Source organism: Tupaia chinensis, unplaced genomic scaffold, assembly GCF_000334495.1.
Source record: "Tupaia chinensis unplaced genomic scaffold, TupChi_1.0 Scaffold138910_1, whole genome shotgun sequence".
Classification (NCBI taxonomy): domain Eukaryota; kingdom Metazoa; phylum Chordata; class Mammalia; order Scandentia; family Tupaiidae; genus Tupaia; species Tupaia belangeri.
The window spans coordinates 1,835,929-1,851,500 of record NW_006198801.1 but is presented as its reverse complement, the minus strand read 5'-3'; the positions used below and the strand labels follow the sequence as shown (position 1 = coordinate 1,851,500).

At 51.9% G+C, this 15,572-nt stretch overlaps 2 protein-coding genes across 2 annotated transcripts; one reads left to right on the top strand and one right to left on the bottom strand.

Annotated features, from left to right (window-relative positions):
• Positions 1 to 1,306: 1,306 nt before the first annotated feature.
• On the top strand, positions 1,307 to 4,577 carry CCER2 (coiled-coil glutamate rich protein 2). Its single transcript, XM_006161735.3, has 5 exons — positions 1,307 to 2,422; positions 2,635 to 2,675; positions 2,794 to 2,881; positions 3,193 to 3,713; positions 4,260 to 4,577. Exons 1-5 carry the CDS (start codon positions 2,362 to 2,364, stop codon positions 4,347 to 4,349), a joined length of 801 nt encoding a protein of 266 aa, XP_006161797.1. The 5' UTR covers positions 1,307 to 2,361; the 3' UTR covers positions 4,350 to 4,577.
• A 94-nt stretch (positions 4,578 to 4,671) lies between these two features.
• On the bottom strand, positions 4,672 to 15,514 carry NFKBIB (NFKB inhibitor beta). The gene is made up of 6 exons (XM_006161733.3): positions 15,243 to 15,514; positions 7,457 to 7,562; positions 7,042 to 7,375; positions 5,875 to 5,963; positions 5,534 to 5,797; positions 4,672 to 4,830 (listed from the first exon to the last, which is right to left on the bottom strand). Exons 1-6 carry the CDS (start codon positions 15,419 to 15,421, stop codon positions 4,729 to 4,731), a joined length of 1,074 nt encoding a protein of 357 aa, XP_006161795.1. The 5' UTR covers positions 15,422 to 15,514; the 3' UTR covers positions 4,672 to 4,728.
• Between the last annotated feature and the right edge of the window lie 58 nt (positions 15,515 to 15,572).

The following is a 15,572-nucleotide window of genomic DNA, read 5'->3' as shown; positions in this document are numbered from 1 at the left end:
TTGGCATAATGGCTATGTTGCTGGACTCCCATGTAGTTGAGTGTGGTTCAAGTCCTGGACCCGGTGGCATAAACTCACACTGAGTGCACGTGCCTGCGTCCCCAAGATCCCAAGAGGAGAATGGAGGAGAAGGGATTGCGGCATGGCCATCCCCCTTGGGGGAGTGGTTTCTTGCTTTCTGTCTGTCTCTGTCTCTGGCAAACGCACGCACCCAATAACAAAAAAACCTCTCCAAAAAAAAAGAGAAGGGATTTATCATACATGTATTACATTCAGCCACAAATGAAACTAGCTGCAGAATGGCACAGGTCCAGGGCACAAGACCCTAAGAGGCTGTTGTGGCATGAGTGGTGTGGGTCTCAGAGGTGGTCTCAGCAAGCAGATGGGTGATGGGAGCTCTAGATCCATTGAGACAAGTTCAAGACGGTAGCTTGTAGTTTGGCAGCTTGCGGCAGCGTCCCAGCCTTGATCCCCCGAATCTGGTCCCGTGCCCTCCAAGGGTGCACGAACGCAGTTTCTTTGTACCGCCGCCTCTGCCTTCTGCAGTTTGGTTTGTGCATTTGTTGTATTTCACCTCTTCAATCTCATGGCACAGAGACTTCCAAAAAGATGATGCTAAAACCAAGAGAGCTCAGAAGTATTTTTGTTTTAGATTTGCCAGAGGACACGTGTGCTCACCTGAGAGAGCGAAAGCGAGAAAGCAGCTCCCGTGGAGGACGGGCATGCTGCCATCCTGCCTTCACTTCTTCCTCTCTGGGATTGTGGGTATGCACAGGCACGGACCTGGCGTGTTTTCCCAGCCACCAGGTCCAGGACTCAAACTGCATGGTTGACCATATGGGATCAGCTGGCCCAGATTTTTTTTTTTTTTTTGCTGTAGGGCATGTGTGATCGCCAGAGAGAGATTGAGACAGAAAGCGAGAAATCACCCCCTTGGGATGGCCTTGCTACAATCTCTTCTCCATTTTCAGGATTTGGGGAACTTTCGCACACATACCCAGCGTAAGTTTCAACCGCTGGGTCCAGGACTTGAACCACGGTCAGCCATGTGGAAGTCCAGTGATGCCTTCCCCCCTTTTATTTATTTGTTTGTTTGTTTTTTGCTACAGGGTGCATGAGCTCACCAGAGAGTGAGGGCAAGTGAGAAATCACCCCAAGGAGGAATGGCCACACTATAATCCCTTCTCCATTCCCGTGGGGGTATTTTGGGCATGCATATGCACCCAGAGTGCTTTCCAAGCCACTGGGTCTGGGACTCAAACCACCTAGTTGGCCACATGGGATCTAGGTTCTTAACCACAATGCCACCTGCAAGCCCTTTACGTTTATGAGAGACAGTGAGAGGTCAGAGTCTTCACGCTGCAACCCACCCCAAACCTCAGCCAATGAGGATCATGGGCATGGGCGCATGTGCACGCACACTCAGGTGTACAGGGAGACCTTGACCATGTACCCAGGACCCTCCCATGTAGCCTCAGCCTCTGAGCATTGTTACTGCCGTGCCATCCCAGCTGGCCTGCCTCTACCATTCAGGCCTCTGTCCGAACTCCCCACCTCAGGACTTTCCTGACCACCTGGACCAAAGTGAAGCCACACAGCCCTTGTATCTACCGCAGTGTCTACTTGGGGATGCATCCCTGGCTCCCCTGACATGCCATCATCAAACCCCCCCCTTTCTCCACTGCCTGCTCCCAGAGGGCAGGGAAGGCAGGGAGGGCAGGGATGCCTACCAGTTCATTGCGACAGAAGGACCCAGTATGTTGTAGGTGTTTGGTGACAACTGGGATGAAGGTTCTGGGGCCTGCGTAACCCTCGTGCCAGGTGCTGCCCTAAGCACCACACGCACTGCGTCCTCTCCATCCAGCTGGTGGGTAGGTTGTCACCAATCCTGGTTGACACATGAGGAAAACGGTCTTGGGTCAAGCAACTGTCCCAGGGCTAGCAAGTGTGGAGCTGAGACTCAGACCAGAACCCAACTACTGAGTCCCACCGACCAGATGAGGAAACTCAGGCCTAGGAAAGGGAAGGAGTTGCCTGGAGTTGGGCGAGTGGCTGCCTCCAGTTTGGAACCCAGGCTGCCTCCGGCCACGTGCAAGCTGCTCAGTCCCTATTTCTCTGGAAAGAGAGGCCCAGCTCTCACGTGGTGGGCCTGGGCCAGAAGCCGGAGGGGAACTCTTGCAGGGCGTGGGTCCCCATGAATAATTGAGGGTCTCGGCAGGCGGCCGCCCTGCAGCTGTCGCCCCGCTGCCGGCAAGGAGAGGGCGGCAGTGACGTCAGTTCCTGCCCCGAGGGGCCACAGCACGGGTTATAAAGCGCCATCGCCTGGCCGCAGAGCTGAGGACCTTGCCCCGCCGTCCCACCATGCCGTGCCGCAGGCCCATCTCGGTGCTGCTGCTGCTGCTGCCGCTGCTGCTGGGGGCGGGTGAGCGCCAGAAATCCCAGGGGCCTGGGCGGCCAGCCCGACGACTGGACCTGACAGGCTGAGTTCCATGTGCGGACAGTGCACCCTGGCAGGTGGACTGGGGAGGGCCCTGTCGGGTACTGGGATGCCCCCGCCCACCCACGGGGCTGGGATGAGTACACTGGGTGGCACCGGGGGTCCCCTAGCTCAGCACCCATTGCCTTCCTCTCCAGGCATGGCTGCTCCCCTGGCGCCAAGATCCTCCAAAAAAGAGGTGAGATGCCCTCCTGCCTGCCCTACTCTGTGCTCATCTGTGCAGCCCTCCATCCACTGGCATTCCCCACAGCTCCCTGCCCTCGGCCTCCCCTCTGACCCTTCACCCCTGCCCCCAGCTGACCCGCTGTATGGCAGAGGTGGTCACCGAGGTGCTGACACTAGGCCAGGCCCAGAGAGGACCCTGCATGGCCCTGCTCCAAAAAGGTAAGGAGGGCCAGGCCCCAGCTCCTCTCCAGAGCCCACGGCACCCACCCAGGATCTTGCCCTCCGCCATGGCCACCTGAGGGAGACCCGTCCTCATCTCTTGGCCAGAGCCCTCTCATCCCATGTGGCAAAGCCTGGCAACCCCAGGCCTGGGGCACCCTGTAGAGGGACAGGGTTGGGGCCGGGAGCCCCCCATCACCTCCCTCCTCCCCATTCTGGACAGCCCTGTGCAAACTCAAGGGGAGCCCGGAGCTCTCCAAGGTCTCCAGTTCCCTACTTTAGTGTACAGAGAACACCCTTCTCTCCACCAGAGATGTGCGAGACCGAGCCCTACAGCTGCATGTCCGCCACGGCTGACAAAGGGCTGCTGGCTGGGGAATTCAAGGAGCAAGACTCAGGGAAGACGAGGTCCAGCCAGGAGGTGAGGGATGAGGAAGAGGAGGCGGCCACAGAGAGGACCCACAAGTCTGAGGTCCGGGAACAGGCCATCCATGAGCAGCTCCACAGCCAGCTCCACCAGGAGAGGGAGGAGGAAGAGGAGAAAGAGGAGCAGGAAAAGAAGGGGCCCGTGGAGACCCTCAAGGAGCTGTGGAAACAGCGTCTGGAGGCCGGAGGGGGCCCCCAGAAGCGAGTGGCGGAGAAGGCCAGCGATGAGGAGACAGCCCAGTTTGAGGCAGAGAAGGCCATGCAGGTGCTGGGCAGGGGCCACAACCTGTGGCAGGGGACCGAGAGGGGTGGAGGAGAGAGGCACGAGGCCTCGCCACACCACCACCATCACCACCAGCAGCCAGAAGCTGAGTCCAAGCAGAAGGAAGAAGCCTTGGAGAGGGAGGTGAGTGCTGGAGGGGCCACTCTTGGGCAGTGGGGAGGGGGGCTGGCCAAGCAGTCAGTGATGTCCCCATCACAAATGGATCTCAAGTGACCACGACTGACACCAGGACTAAGTGACACCATCCTGGTCGAGTAGAGACCCCCTTGGTCGAGGGTCTCTACTCGACCAAGGTGGCTTCCACACTGAAGTCCCAGTAACCAAGATGGCCACCATTCCTGCATAGCAGCACCGAGTTAGCCACAACGCCAGGCCACGGTGAGCAAGTTGGTCACCATGACAAATGGCTGCATGGCTGGTTCACTGGGCTACAGACAGACATCATGCTGGGCCATGGAGAGTAACACGTCACCTGAAGGATGACAGTAACCAAAGTGGCCATTAGTGATGAATGGGCCATCCACGTTGGGCACCTTTGCTAGTCCTGTGTCCACTGCGATTGGCCGTGGCAGTTCCCAGAGAGCTCCCTGCTGGTCACGTTGGCAGACATAACTCTTCCGGGGTTATGGCACCCAGTGCGGTCACCATCGCCCTCTTTGATCCTGCCAGGACCATGCTGTGGAGAGGCTGGAACACGTGCGAGATGAGCTGAAGAAGGCCTCAGAGGTGCTGGGGGAGGAGCTCAGGAGGGAGGGCTGACCTCTGTCCTCCCCAACACACCCTTACGGCCTAGGACTGCTGACCCAAAGCCCCCACCTCAGCAGGCACCCTACTCCACCCCTCCAGCCTGCTGTGGGTGGGAAAGGGTGCTGGAACCAAGCCTATGGGGGTAAGTCTGAGCTGAGTAGGGCTGGGCTCAGACCTGACTCAGGAAACACACCCCAACACCCCCGACCCACCGCAGCCCTTCTGATGAATAAAGCACAAAGAAAAGCACTAAGGCTGAGTGTGGCTCCTGACTTCGGAGGGGCGGGACCCGGGAGTAAACTGAAAGACCAGGAAAAGGACCACCAGTCTGGTCTCTGACTGTCAGAACCGGGGTTTTATTAAATTGGAAATTATATTAACAGTTGAACAATCAGGCAGGGTCAGGGTCGTCGGCAGGAGGTTTTGAGGCTGAGGTGGAAGGTAGCTGGCTGGGGCTCTGGCCACTGTGCACCACGATGTCGTCATACTCAGCCTGGGGACAGGAGGGGCCAAAGCAGAGGGGCTCAGGTGGCTGCCACCTTGCCCACTGCCCGAGTTCTTACACAGCACCCTAAAATTTGGGTCTTGCCTTGAAGCCTGAGCTCCCGTGCTCCCTGAGCCTAGCTCTCAAAGCACCATGTGGCAGGTCATTTCTCCCACTGCTACCCTGGAGTCCCAGCCCTGCTGCCGCCCTCAGTTTCAGCAACCATGGGTACACCTGCCTTCTGCCTTTCCCCAGCTTCCTGGCCGGGTCATGTCTCTGTTGCCTGGACTCTCCAACTAAACCTCTCCTCACTGCTGGCTAAGGTCTTTCCCATGGCTCAGGGCCATCTTCCCACAGCCTGAGTTCCCCAACTCTTGCTCCCTAAAATCACTCCCAGCAATGCCAGTTCCCTCTGCCCATGTTCGCGTCACTCCGACCAAGGTCTCTCCCACCTCTGCCTGAGTTCTATCTCTGCCATTGCCTCAGTGTTTCAGCCAGTCACTTACGCAGATTCCTCCTGCCTCCCCTGGCCAGATCTCTCCTGACTGCCACCCATGTCACTTGCACTGCCACCTGGGCTCTCTGATTCCAGCAGCCCAAGGTCAGTCGAAGCACAGTCTAATTACCTTCTCCTTGGTCTAATTACCTTCTCGTCCCCACCTGCTGATTTACCCCGACCCCCCCAGTGGGCCTATCCTTCCTCATGACTCACGCTCTCATCCCCACTGTCGCTGTCACTGCTGCTGCTGCTGCAAGGGCCAGGCTTCTCGTCCTCATCCTCAGGCTCAGGGGCTCCATGTGCTCGAAGCAGGCGGGCAAGGATGGGGTTGGGCCGGAGCGTGGCACTGCCCAGGGGGGTGCGGCCACCATACATGCGCGCCGCAGGGTCCGCACCAGCCCTCAGGAGAAGCTCCAGCACGTCAGCTGCTTGGGCCTCCACTGCCAGGTGCAAGGGGCTCCGGCCACATGTGGGCTCCTATGGGGTACAGCAAGGAGTTCAGAGGGCTTGAGGGGGGACACCCCCAACTGCCATCCTTGCCCTGGGCTGCTCACCGGTTTGTTGAGGTCAGCTCCAGCTTCTCGAAGCAGCCGAACCATCTCTGCGTCTTTGTGGATGATGGCCACATGGAGCGGGGTGTGGCCTAGGAACAGAGAAACTGGTGTCAGACAGTGGCATGAGGGGCCTGGGCCCCCAGTGCCATGATCCTGCAGGAGGGCCATCTGGCCTGAGGGTGATCAGATTTGGGGTTTGCCTTCTGAATTCCTGGGTATGTCACAGAGGCACCTGGACTCCAAATCCCTAAGTCTCAGGTGGTCTGAGGGGACCATAGGTGCCAATGCCAGGGACAAGGGATGTCTGGGGCCTCTGGGTGGATAGCTTCGGTTGTCTGGACATGAAGCCCAAGGTCCCAGGACTTTGGGGCCAGGAGACCAGAGCTCCGGTCTGATTTCACAATGGACCTGGGTGCCAAGTAACTGAAGGGCCTGCAACCTGGGGTGGGGGTGGGACAGAACACTGAGTCCTGGGTGATCTGTTTTGTTGTTTTTGCTACAGAGCATGTGCCCTCACCAGAGAGACAGGGAAAGTGAGAAATCATGCCCCGGGGAAAAAGCCACGCCACAATCCCCCCTCCTCCATTCTCCTCTCAGGACTTTGGGCATGCAGGCACAGGTACACAGAGAGCTTTATAGGCCTCCAGTTCCAGGACTCAACCACACAGTTGGCCATGTGGGATCCAGTGCCTTAGCCGCCATGCCACCTGCTGGCCCTGATCTGTCTATACAGAGGGGCCTGGTCCCAGGGACTTAAGTTTATCAGTGGAGGAACTGAGACTCATGCCAGGGCCATGGGTAGATGGGGTCTTTCTTCCCATGAAGCCCGGCTGAGGGAGGTCCCTGAACCCTGCTGCCTATCACTGGGAATCGTCACAGAGGATGTAGACTTTGAATCCCCACATCCTGGCTGGGCTGGGCATTGCTCCTAGCAGGTGGGGAGTCTGGGTCCAACACCTGGGTCCTGGCAGCTCTGTTCTGTGGGTGACAGGTTTTGAGTCCCAGGTAGGCCTCTAGGTGGGAGTCCTTGGGCCCAATGCGTGGGTCCCTGAAGCCTCAGTTTGGTTGCCTAAGGAGCTGGGTCTTGAGTCAGGAAGCTGAGCCCATGGCATGCTGCTCCCGCCCTGCCCAGGAGCCCGAGTCCTTCTCAGAGATAAGGATCCTCACCCTCGTAGTTTTCAGCCTCCAGCTGCAGCTTCCAGTCCTCTTCATTCTCTTCTTCTTCCTTTTCCGAGTCAGGATCGGGGTACAAGGCAACAGGGGTGTGGGTGGTATCTGGGGTGTGATCGGTGCCCTGAGTGAGGTAGGTGTCAGGGGCTACTCTGGGGCGCCGAGGGCGGGGCTGGAGTAGCGCCCGTGCACAGGCGTGCGCTCCCACACGGCAGGCCAGGTGCAGTGCAGTGTGGCCCCCACGCTCTGCCAAGCACAAGCCGGCACCTGCTGCATATAACTTCTCCACTGTGGATGCCTCCCCCAGGATGGCGGCCATGTGCAAGGCTGTCTGCAGGAACAGAGTGCAGGGGTTAGAGGTCACATTGAGAACCCTGGAACCCGAGCCCTACACTGACCCCTAGTAGCTCACCTGGCCTAGGTCATTCTGCAGATCCAGGTACTCAGTGCCAGCCGAGTAGCCTAGGAGGAAATCCAGGAAGGGCTCGTGCTGATGAATCACTGCCAGGTGTAGCGCCCTGGTGAGGCAGACAAACACTCACATTCCTTCGTTCAACAAACAGGGAGCACTTACTGTGTGCTGGGCATTGTGACCACAGTTCTAGTACGAGTTGTCAGCTATCTGGGAGGGCCAGAGGTTCGAGTTAATTCATTAAATCCATATAATCAGTGTTTATTAAGGGGGACTTCCACCCAAAATGAAGTAACATGGACCAGATTTCCCTCTAAAACCCCCAACAAATTCAGACAATATACAGTATGTGAAATGACAGTTCTGAAGACGTCTTGCCATGAATGACAGTGGTCCCTGAGAGGCAGGGAACAGGAGGTAAGCCCTGCAGTTGACTGCCACAGTTGACTGTCGAGCTTTTCCACAGAGGGGGAACCCAGGCAGAGCCCAGCATAACGACCGAGGCGAGGAGATGGAACCGAGAGTCTGGGGAGACCAGGATGTCTTGAGTCACAGGACAGAGAACTAGAGGAGAAGGCTGCATAGGGAGAGAACCCTGGAGATGTGCAGGGGGTGCTAGAATATTCAAGACACTGATAAAACATGCATGTGGGACTAGGTGGAGTGGTGATTAAGGCACTGGACTCCCACATGGCCGACCACAGTTTGAGTCCTGGGCCTGGCGGCTTGCTTTCTCACTTTCCTTCTCTCTCTTTTTCTGTCTGCCTCTCTCTGGTGAATGCATGTGCACTAGAGCAAAATAATAATAATAACAATAATAATGAATAAAATTAAATAAATAATATTTTTTTAAAAAGAACATGCATGTAAGTCAGGCTTGGGGGGGAGGGGAACCATCCAAAAGGATTAGTGAAAAGTATTCTTCACTCACACAAGGCCAGAAACAGTGCCTGTTCTTACCAGCCAGGCTAGAAAACTCATAATTTATAAAACACTGGATAGAATATGCAGAGAGGTCACAAATCATAAAAGCCAAACTACTTTCAAGGAAGAAAGAATCAAACTACTTTCAAGTGATTGAGAACAATACTCAAGAATATTTATAGGAATAAACATTCAGCCTAACAAGGTAAAATGCACAATGTCTCGTATCTAACCAAGGATTATCAGGCAATGCAAAGAAGCGACCAAATATAATCCATAATGAAAATCATCAATCAGTTGCACTGGCCTAGAAAAATGACACAGATGTTCGAATCAGTCCGGGCGCGTGTGCGTGCGTGCCCAAGATCCCAAGAGGAGAATGGAGGAGAAGGGTTTGCAGTGTGACCATCTCTCCTGGGGGGTGATTTCTCACTTTCTGTCTCTCTGTCTCTCTCTCTCTGCCTGGCGAGCGCACGTGCCCTATAGCAGATGTTAGAATCAGCAAACAAGGACATTAAAACAGTGAATTATAACTGGACCTAAACATTTAAAAAGTTAAGCGCAGACATAAATGATAAAGAAAAAGACTCAAATGGAATTTCTACAGATAAAAAACCTCAATATCTGAAATGAAGCATACACTGGATAGGATTAACAACATTATACATTGCAATGGCATATGGTGGTGAAAGTGGCTGGATCCCACATAGCCGACCGCAAGATCTGAGTCCCATACTCAGAGGCTTGAAAAACATGACAGATGCATGCATGTGTGCCCAAAATCCCAAAAAGAGAAAGAAGGGATTGCACGCACAAATTTTAAGAAAAGAATTATTGAACTTGAAAATATCATGATAGGGAACCAGCAGTTAGCTTAATGGCTATGTCGCTGGACTCCCACGTAGTCGACCGCGGTTCGTGTCCCGGACCCGGTGGCTTAAAACTCACGCTGGGCGCGTGTGCGTGCGTGCCCAAGATCCCAAGAGGAGAATGGAGAAGAAGGGATTGTGGCGTGACCATCCCCCCGGAGGGTGATTTCTCGCTTTCTGTCTCTATGTCTCTCTCTGTCTGGCGAGCGCACGCACCCTATAGTGAAAACCTCTCAAAAAAAAAAAAAAATCATGATATAAATTAAGAAGAAAACATAGAGAAAGAACCACCTCCCCCCCCCAAAAAAAAAGGAAAAAAAAAAAGAAAAGAGCATCAGTGAGCTGTGGAATAACTTCGGGAAGCCTAACATACAGTTGTCCCTGGGTATTTGTAGGGGACTGGTTCCAGGACCCGGATGGACACCGTCTGTGGATGCGCAAGTCCCTCACATACATGGTGCAGTATTTGCATGTAGACGACAGACATCCTCCTATATACTTTTTTTTTTAATTGTCAGGGTGCTCGCCAGACAGAGACAGAGAGACAGAGAGAAGAAGGCACTTCCAATGGGACATGATCACCCTGCAATCCCTTCTCTTCCATCTCTCCATTCTCCTCTCGGGATCTTGGGCACACACGCACACGCGCCCGGCGTGAGTTTTAAGCCACCGGGTCCGGGACGTGAACCGCGGTCGACTATGTGGGAGTCCAACGACATAGCCATTATGCTAACTGCTGGTTCCCTCAATAATTCTTTTAAAAAAAAAAAAAGGCAGCCAAAGAAAAGGCCACCACAAGTTCAGAGGAATAAAAATAAGAAAAAAGAATAAACATAAAAAGAGCCATGGGAAAACACACTGGGCAATGCTGCTCAGCAGGTGAGGTCATATTGGAAGGCAGGGTTCATGTACTGGCCCACCCTAAAGAGCCAGGTGGGGTATAATGTGTCTGTAGTCTTAACAACTTGGGAGAATGAAGGTTTGTGATATAGCAAGAGTCTTTTTTTTTTAAAGAATTATTTATTTTATTTTATTTATTATTACCATTTTTCACTTTGACCAGAGAAAGAGAGAGAGAGAGAGTGAGAATGCAAGTCACTAGGTCCAGGACTTGAACTGTGGTCAGCCATATGGGAGTCCAGTGCCTCAACCTCCATGCCACCTGGTGGCCCCCAAGACTCTTAATTTATTAAAAATCAAAACAAAACTTAAACAGAACTATATAAATAATTAAATGAAATATAAATGACTGGGACCAGCAGATAGTGTAATGACTATGTCACTGGACTCCCATGTAGTCACGTGAGGTTCGAGTCTTGGACCCGGTAGCTTAAGCTCACGCTGGGCACATGTGTGTGTGTGCCTAAGATCCCAAAAGGAGAATAGAGGAGAAGGGACTGCGGCATGGCCATGCTCCCTGGGGGATGATTTCTCGCTTTCTGTCTCTCTGTCTTTCGGCAAGCACATGCACCCTATAGCAATAAGAAATCATAAAATAAAAAAAAAAAAGAAAAAGAAAAGAAATATAAGTGACCTACTCACTCCAATTCAGAGGAAGAGATTGTGAGATTGAGTGAAATAAAACCCACTGTACACAGCCTAGAGGGCGAGCATACACATGCCCTTTAGTGAGTTAAAAGAGAGAGTGACAGAGACAGAGAAACAGGCACCCCCAATAGGATCTCCATACCACCCGCCAACCTCCGCCAGCCCCAGCTGACCCCAGACCATAGGCACATGCATTGCCAGCATGTTCAGGGAGATCTCTGCACACAACCCAGAACCTTCCATTGTAGGCCAGCCTTACAAAAAGAACATTACTTCTCTGCCACCTTCCAGTACCTAAATAGCATATTTCTTTTCTTTTTCTTAAGAATTATTTTATTTAACTTTATTTATTTACTTATTTTTTAGATTTGACCAGTGAGGGACAGTGAGAGAGAGAGTGTGCGCGAGAGAGAAAGTGAGAAAGTAAGCCACCAAGTCCGGGACTCAAACTGCAGTTGGCCATGTAGGAGTCCAGTGCCCTTAACCACCATGCCACCTGCCAACCTCCTAAATAGAATATTCCTTTTTTTTTGAGAGGTTTTTGTTAAAGGGCGTGCACTCGCCAGAGAGACAGAGAGACAGAAAGCAAGAAATCACCCCCCAGGGGGAATGGTCACGCCACAATCCCTTCTCCTCCATTCTCCTCTCAGGATCTTGGGCAAGCACACACACACACGCCCGGTGTGAGTTTAAGCCACCGGGTCCAGGATTCGAACCGCGGTCAACTACATGGGAGTTCAGTGACATAGCCATTACCCCATCTTCTGGCCCCCTAAATAGAATATTTCTAAGAATACTCTTCTACTTGGGACCAGCAGATGTTCAGTGAGCACATGAACATATAAGAAAAAAATCTCTCAAAAAAACAAAAACAAAAACAAAAAACTAAGGATAACAGGTGGCATGGTGGTATAAAGGCGCTAGATTCACACATGGCCAACCACAGTTCAAGTCCCAGCCCTGGAAGCTTGCTTTCTCGCTTCCCTTTCTTTCTCTCTCTGCCTCTCTCTGGTCAAATTAAAATGTAATAATAACAAATGGAAATAAATCAATAAATATTTTTTAAATTAAGTTATCTTTTACTAGAAGAAGAAATCAAAAGGGAATTAGAAAAATGCTGAATTGGGGGCCGGCCGGTGGCACGGTGAGTGCGCTGGACTCTCACATGGCTGACTGCAGTTCAGGACCCAGATCTGGTGGCTTGCTTTCTCGCTTTTCTCTCTCTCTCTCTCTCTCTCTGATCAACTTTTAAAAAAACTAAAATAAAAATAACGACAATGAATAAAATTAAATTACATTTTAAAAAATTAGTTTAAAGGGTCAGCAGATGATATAATGGTTACATCGCTGGACTCCCACATAGTGGATAATGGTTCAAGTCCCAAACCCAGCACCTTAAGATCCACACCAGGCGTGTGTGTGTGTATGCCTAAGATCTTGAGAGAAGAAGGGAGAGGGATTGCAGTATGGCCATCCCCCCTAGGGCGGTGATTTCTCACTTTCTGTCTCTCTCTGTCTCTCAGGTGAGAGCATGTGCCCTATAGCAAAAATCTCTCTCCAAAAAAAAGCTGAATTAAATGAAACTTAAACCACAACATATCAGAACTTGTAGGATAACATTAAAGCATTACTCGGGAAATTTTATAGCATTCAATGCCCACATTAGAAAAGAAAACAGGGGCCAGCTCTATGGCGCAGTAATGGTACACTACTCAGGGCCAGCAAGTGGCATCGTGGTTAAAGGCGCTGGATTCCCACATAGCCAACCATGGTCTGAGTCCCAGACCTGGAGGCTTGCTTTTTGACTTTCGCTTTCTCTCTCTCTCTCTCTCTCTGTCTCTGTCTCTGTCTCTGTCTGGTCAAATTAAAAAATAATAACAAATGGAATTACACAAATAAATACTTCTTTAAAAAATAATAATAATACACTACTCAAGAGAACCTGGATCCATGGGGCTGGCAGTGGCATGGTGTTTACATGCTGGACTCCCACACGGCTGACAGCAGTTTGAGTCCTGGACCTGACAGCTTGCTTTCTTACTTTCCCTCTCTCTTTCTCTCTCTCTGTCTCTAGTCAAATTTTAAAAATAAAAATAGAAAAATAAAATTAAATAATTCTTTAAAAAAGAGAGAGAGAGACCAGCAGATGGCAGAATGGCTACGTCTCTGGACTCCCATGTAGTCGACTGCATTTCGAGTCTTGGACCCGGTAGCTTAAACTCACACCAGGCTCGTGTGTGTGCGTGCCCAAGATCCTGAGAGGAGAATGGAGGAGGAATTGCAGCGTGGCCATTCCCCTGGGGGGTTATTTCTCGCTTTCTGTCTCTCTGTCTCTCTCTGTCTTTCTGGTGAGTGCACGCACCCTATAACAAATATCTCTCAAAAAAAAAAAGAGAGAAAGAGAAGCTGGATCCCACATGGTGACCAGTTTGAATTCCCCGCGTGGGCAGCCTGAAACACAACTGTGAACATGCATCAGTGCCCAAGACTCCACAGGCTAGAGAACTGGAAGAAGGGGCGGTGGCATAACCAAGCCCTGTGGACAGAGCTCAAATCTCTCTCCCACTCTCATATGTGCATACACATACTCCAGCATGAATAAATGAAAAGAAGATCTCCTATCAATGACCTCAGCTTCCAACTTAGGAAATGACAAGAAAAAGAAACCTAAAGAAAGCAAAAGAAAGGAAATAATAAAAGTCGGAACAGAGATCAATAAAAGAGAAAGCAAAAAAAAAGTAACGAAACCAAAGCTGGTTCTTCGAGAAGATCAGTGGTTACTGAGTGTCTCCTATGGGTCAGGCACTCTTTGAGTCACTGGGGATAGAGCAGTGAGCACAGCAGACAAAAAACCCCAGGGACAGTCCCACACCTGGGCCTTCACAACTCCTATTCCTTCTGCGCGGAATGCTCTTCTCCTTGTTTTCCTCCTTGATTTTTCTCCAAAGCACTTATTATTCTTTCCTTCCTGCCTGCCTTCCTTTCTTCCTCTCCCATCTTCTCTTCCTTCCTTCTTTCCCTCCTTCCCTCTTTCCTGTCAATCTAGCCATATAGACCCAGTAAAATGTATACTCACCAAGAGCATACGTTTGTTGTTCGTTTTTAATTTTTAAAAAGGTTTGATATAAAGTGAGTGCACTCATGGGGTGGGGGAGGGCAGATGGAAAGTGAGAAATGATGCCCCCATGGGACCGGCAGTTAGTGTAATGGCTATGTCGCTGGACTCACATGTAGTTGACTGAGGTTCAAGTCCCAGACCTGGTGGCTTAAACTCACGCTGGGTGCGTGTGTGTGCATGCCCAAGATCCCAAGAGGAGAATGGAGGAGAAGGGACTGCGGTGTGGCCCTACCCCCTGGGGGGGGACTTCTCGCTTTCTGTCTGTCTCTCTCTGTCTGGCGAGCCCCCTATAGCAAAAAAAGGAAAAAAAAAAGAAATGATGCCCCCAGAGGGGATGGCCCCACTGCAATCCCTTCTACTCCACTCTCCTCTCCGGACTTTGGGCACTCACAAAGATGCACCCGGTGTGCTTTTCAGGCTGCAGAGTCCAGTACTTGAACCATGACGTTGGCCATGTAGGATCCAGCTGCCTCAACCTGTGTGCCACCTGCTGGCTCTGTTTTTTGTTTTTGTTTTTGAATTTGCTATAGAGTGAAGAGTGTGCTTGTCAGGAAGGGGTAGTGGTGGTGAGTAAGAAAGCATCCCCTAACCACTCAGCAATTCCTTCTCCTCCATTCTCCCCTGGGGATTTTCAGCGTACACCCGCAGATGCCCAGCATGTTTTCTCAAGCCATGAAGTCAAGGATTCCAATCAAGTCACCCATATGGGATCCAGCTGCCCTAACCACCACACCACCTGGCTGGCCCAAGAGCTTACGTTTTTGTCTGGTTTCTTCGTGGCCTTATCCCTAGCACCTAGAACAGGGACTGGAATGTGGCAGTGTGCCACTAGAATCTTTAACAGACGAATCCCCACTCCCATGGAACTTACATTCTCTCTTTGAATCTAAGATTTGAAGACCAGTGCTCAGAAGACAGGATGTTACTCAGGGGCCAGGTATTACATTTGGAAATCAAAGCCTAAGGAGCTAAGAGTCAAAGATCATATTTGGAGGTTAGAAGTCAGGAGAAGACTGAGCCAGGTTTCTAACTAAAGTCTCAGAACTGGGGTCAGGAAGGTCAAAAACGGTTTGGGGATCAATGGATAGGATATGGATTTCCAGAAGTTGAGAATCAAGAAAGGAAGGTCAGAAATAATTGAGTTAGGATGAAAGTTGGATTAGTGATTGATTTCGTAGAAGCTGGGACCTGGAGGTGAGAGGGCAGAGGTCCAGCATCGGAAGTCAGACTTAGGAGTAAGAAGTTGGGAAGCCTCAGAGATCAGAGACTAACAGAGACTAGGGTCCCGCATCATAGGGATCGGTTTGGCAATCTAAGGTTCACTCACGTGTCCCCATCTTCAGTGACGTAGCCGAAGACGAGGGGTGCCCATGACAGCCCTGGGCCCAGCTCCGCGCCCAGCCCGGGTCCTCCGGGGGCCGCTGCGTCAGGACCCAGAGAGCCCAGGCCGCTATCGCACCATTCATCGGCGTCCGCAGCTTTCCCCAAGCACGCGACCCCGGCCATGGCCCCCCTCTATCTCAGGAGCCCCCAGCGGCCGCTCTCCTGTCGCTGGGCTCAGCCGGGACCTCTGGCGCTTCCGCCCTGCGGGAAATTCCCAAACACGCCCCCTGATTCACCCAATCAGAATGGGTTAAATAGCTCACGCCCCGCCCCC

Excerpts from the sequence above, each read along its gene's own strand:
- CCER2 (XM_006161735.3), top strand. The coding sequence starts at position 2,362 with ATGCCGTGCCGCAGGCCCATCTCGGTGCTGCTGCTGCTGCTGCCGCTG. Across the intron at positions 2,676-2,793 it reads CAAGATCCTCCAAAAAAGAG|CTGACCCGCTGTATGGCAGA; the intron begins GTGAGATGCCCT and ends CCCTGCCCCCAG. Across the intron at positions 3,714-4,259 it reads AAGAAGCCTTGGAGAGGGAG|GACCATGCTGTGGAGAGGCT; the intron begins GTGAGTGCTGGA and ends TGATCCTGCCAG.
- NFKBIB (XM_006161733.3), bottom strand. The coding sequence starts at position 15,421 with ATGGCCGGGGTCGCGTGCTTGGGGAAAGCTGCGGACGCCGATGAATGG. Across the intron at positions 7,376-7,456 it reads TGCAGAATGACCTAGGCCAG|ACAGCCTTGCACATGGCCGC; the intron begins GTGAGCTACTAG and ends CTGTTCCTGCAG. Across the intron at positions 5,964-7,041 it reads GGAGGCTGAAAACTACGAGG|GCCACACCCCGCTCCATGTG; the intron begins GTGAGGATCCTT and ends CTCTGTTCCTAG.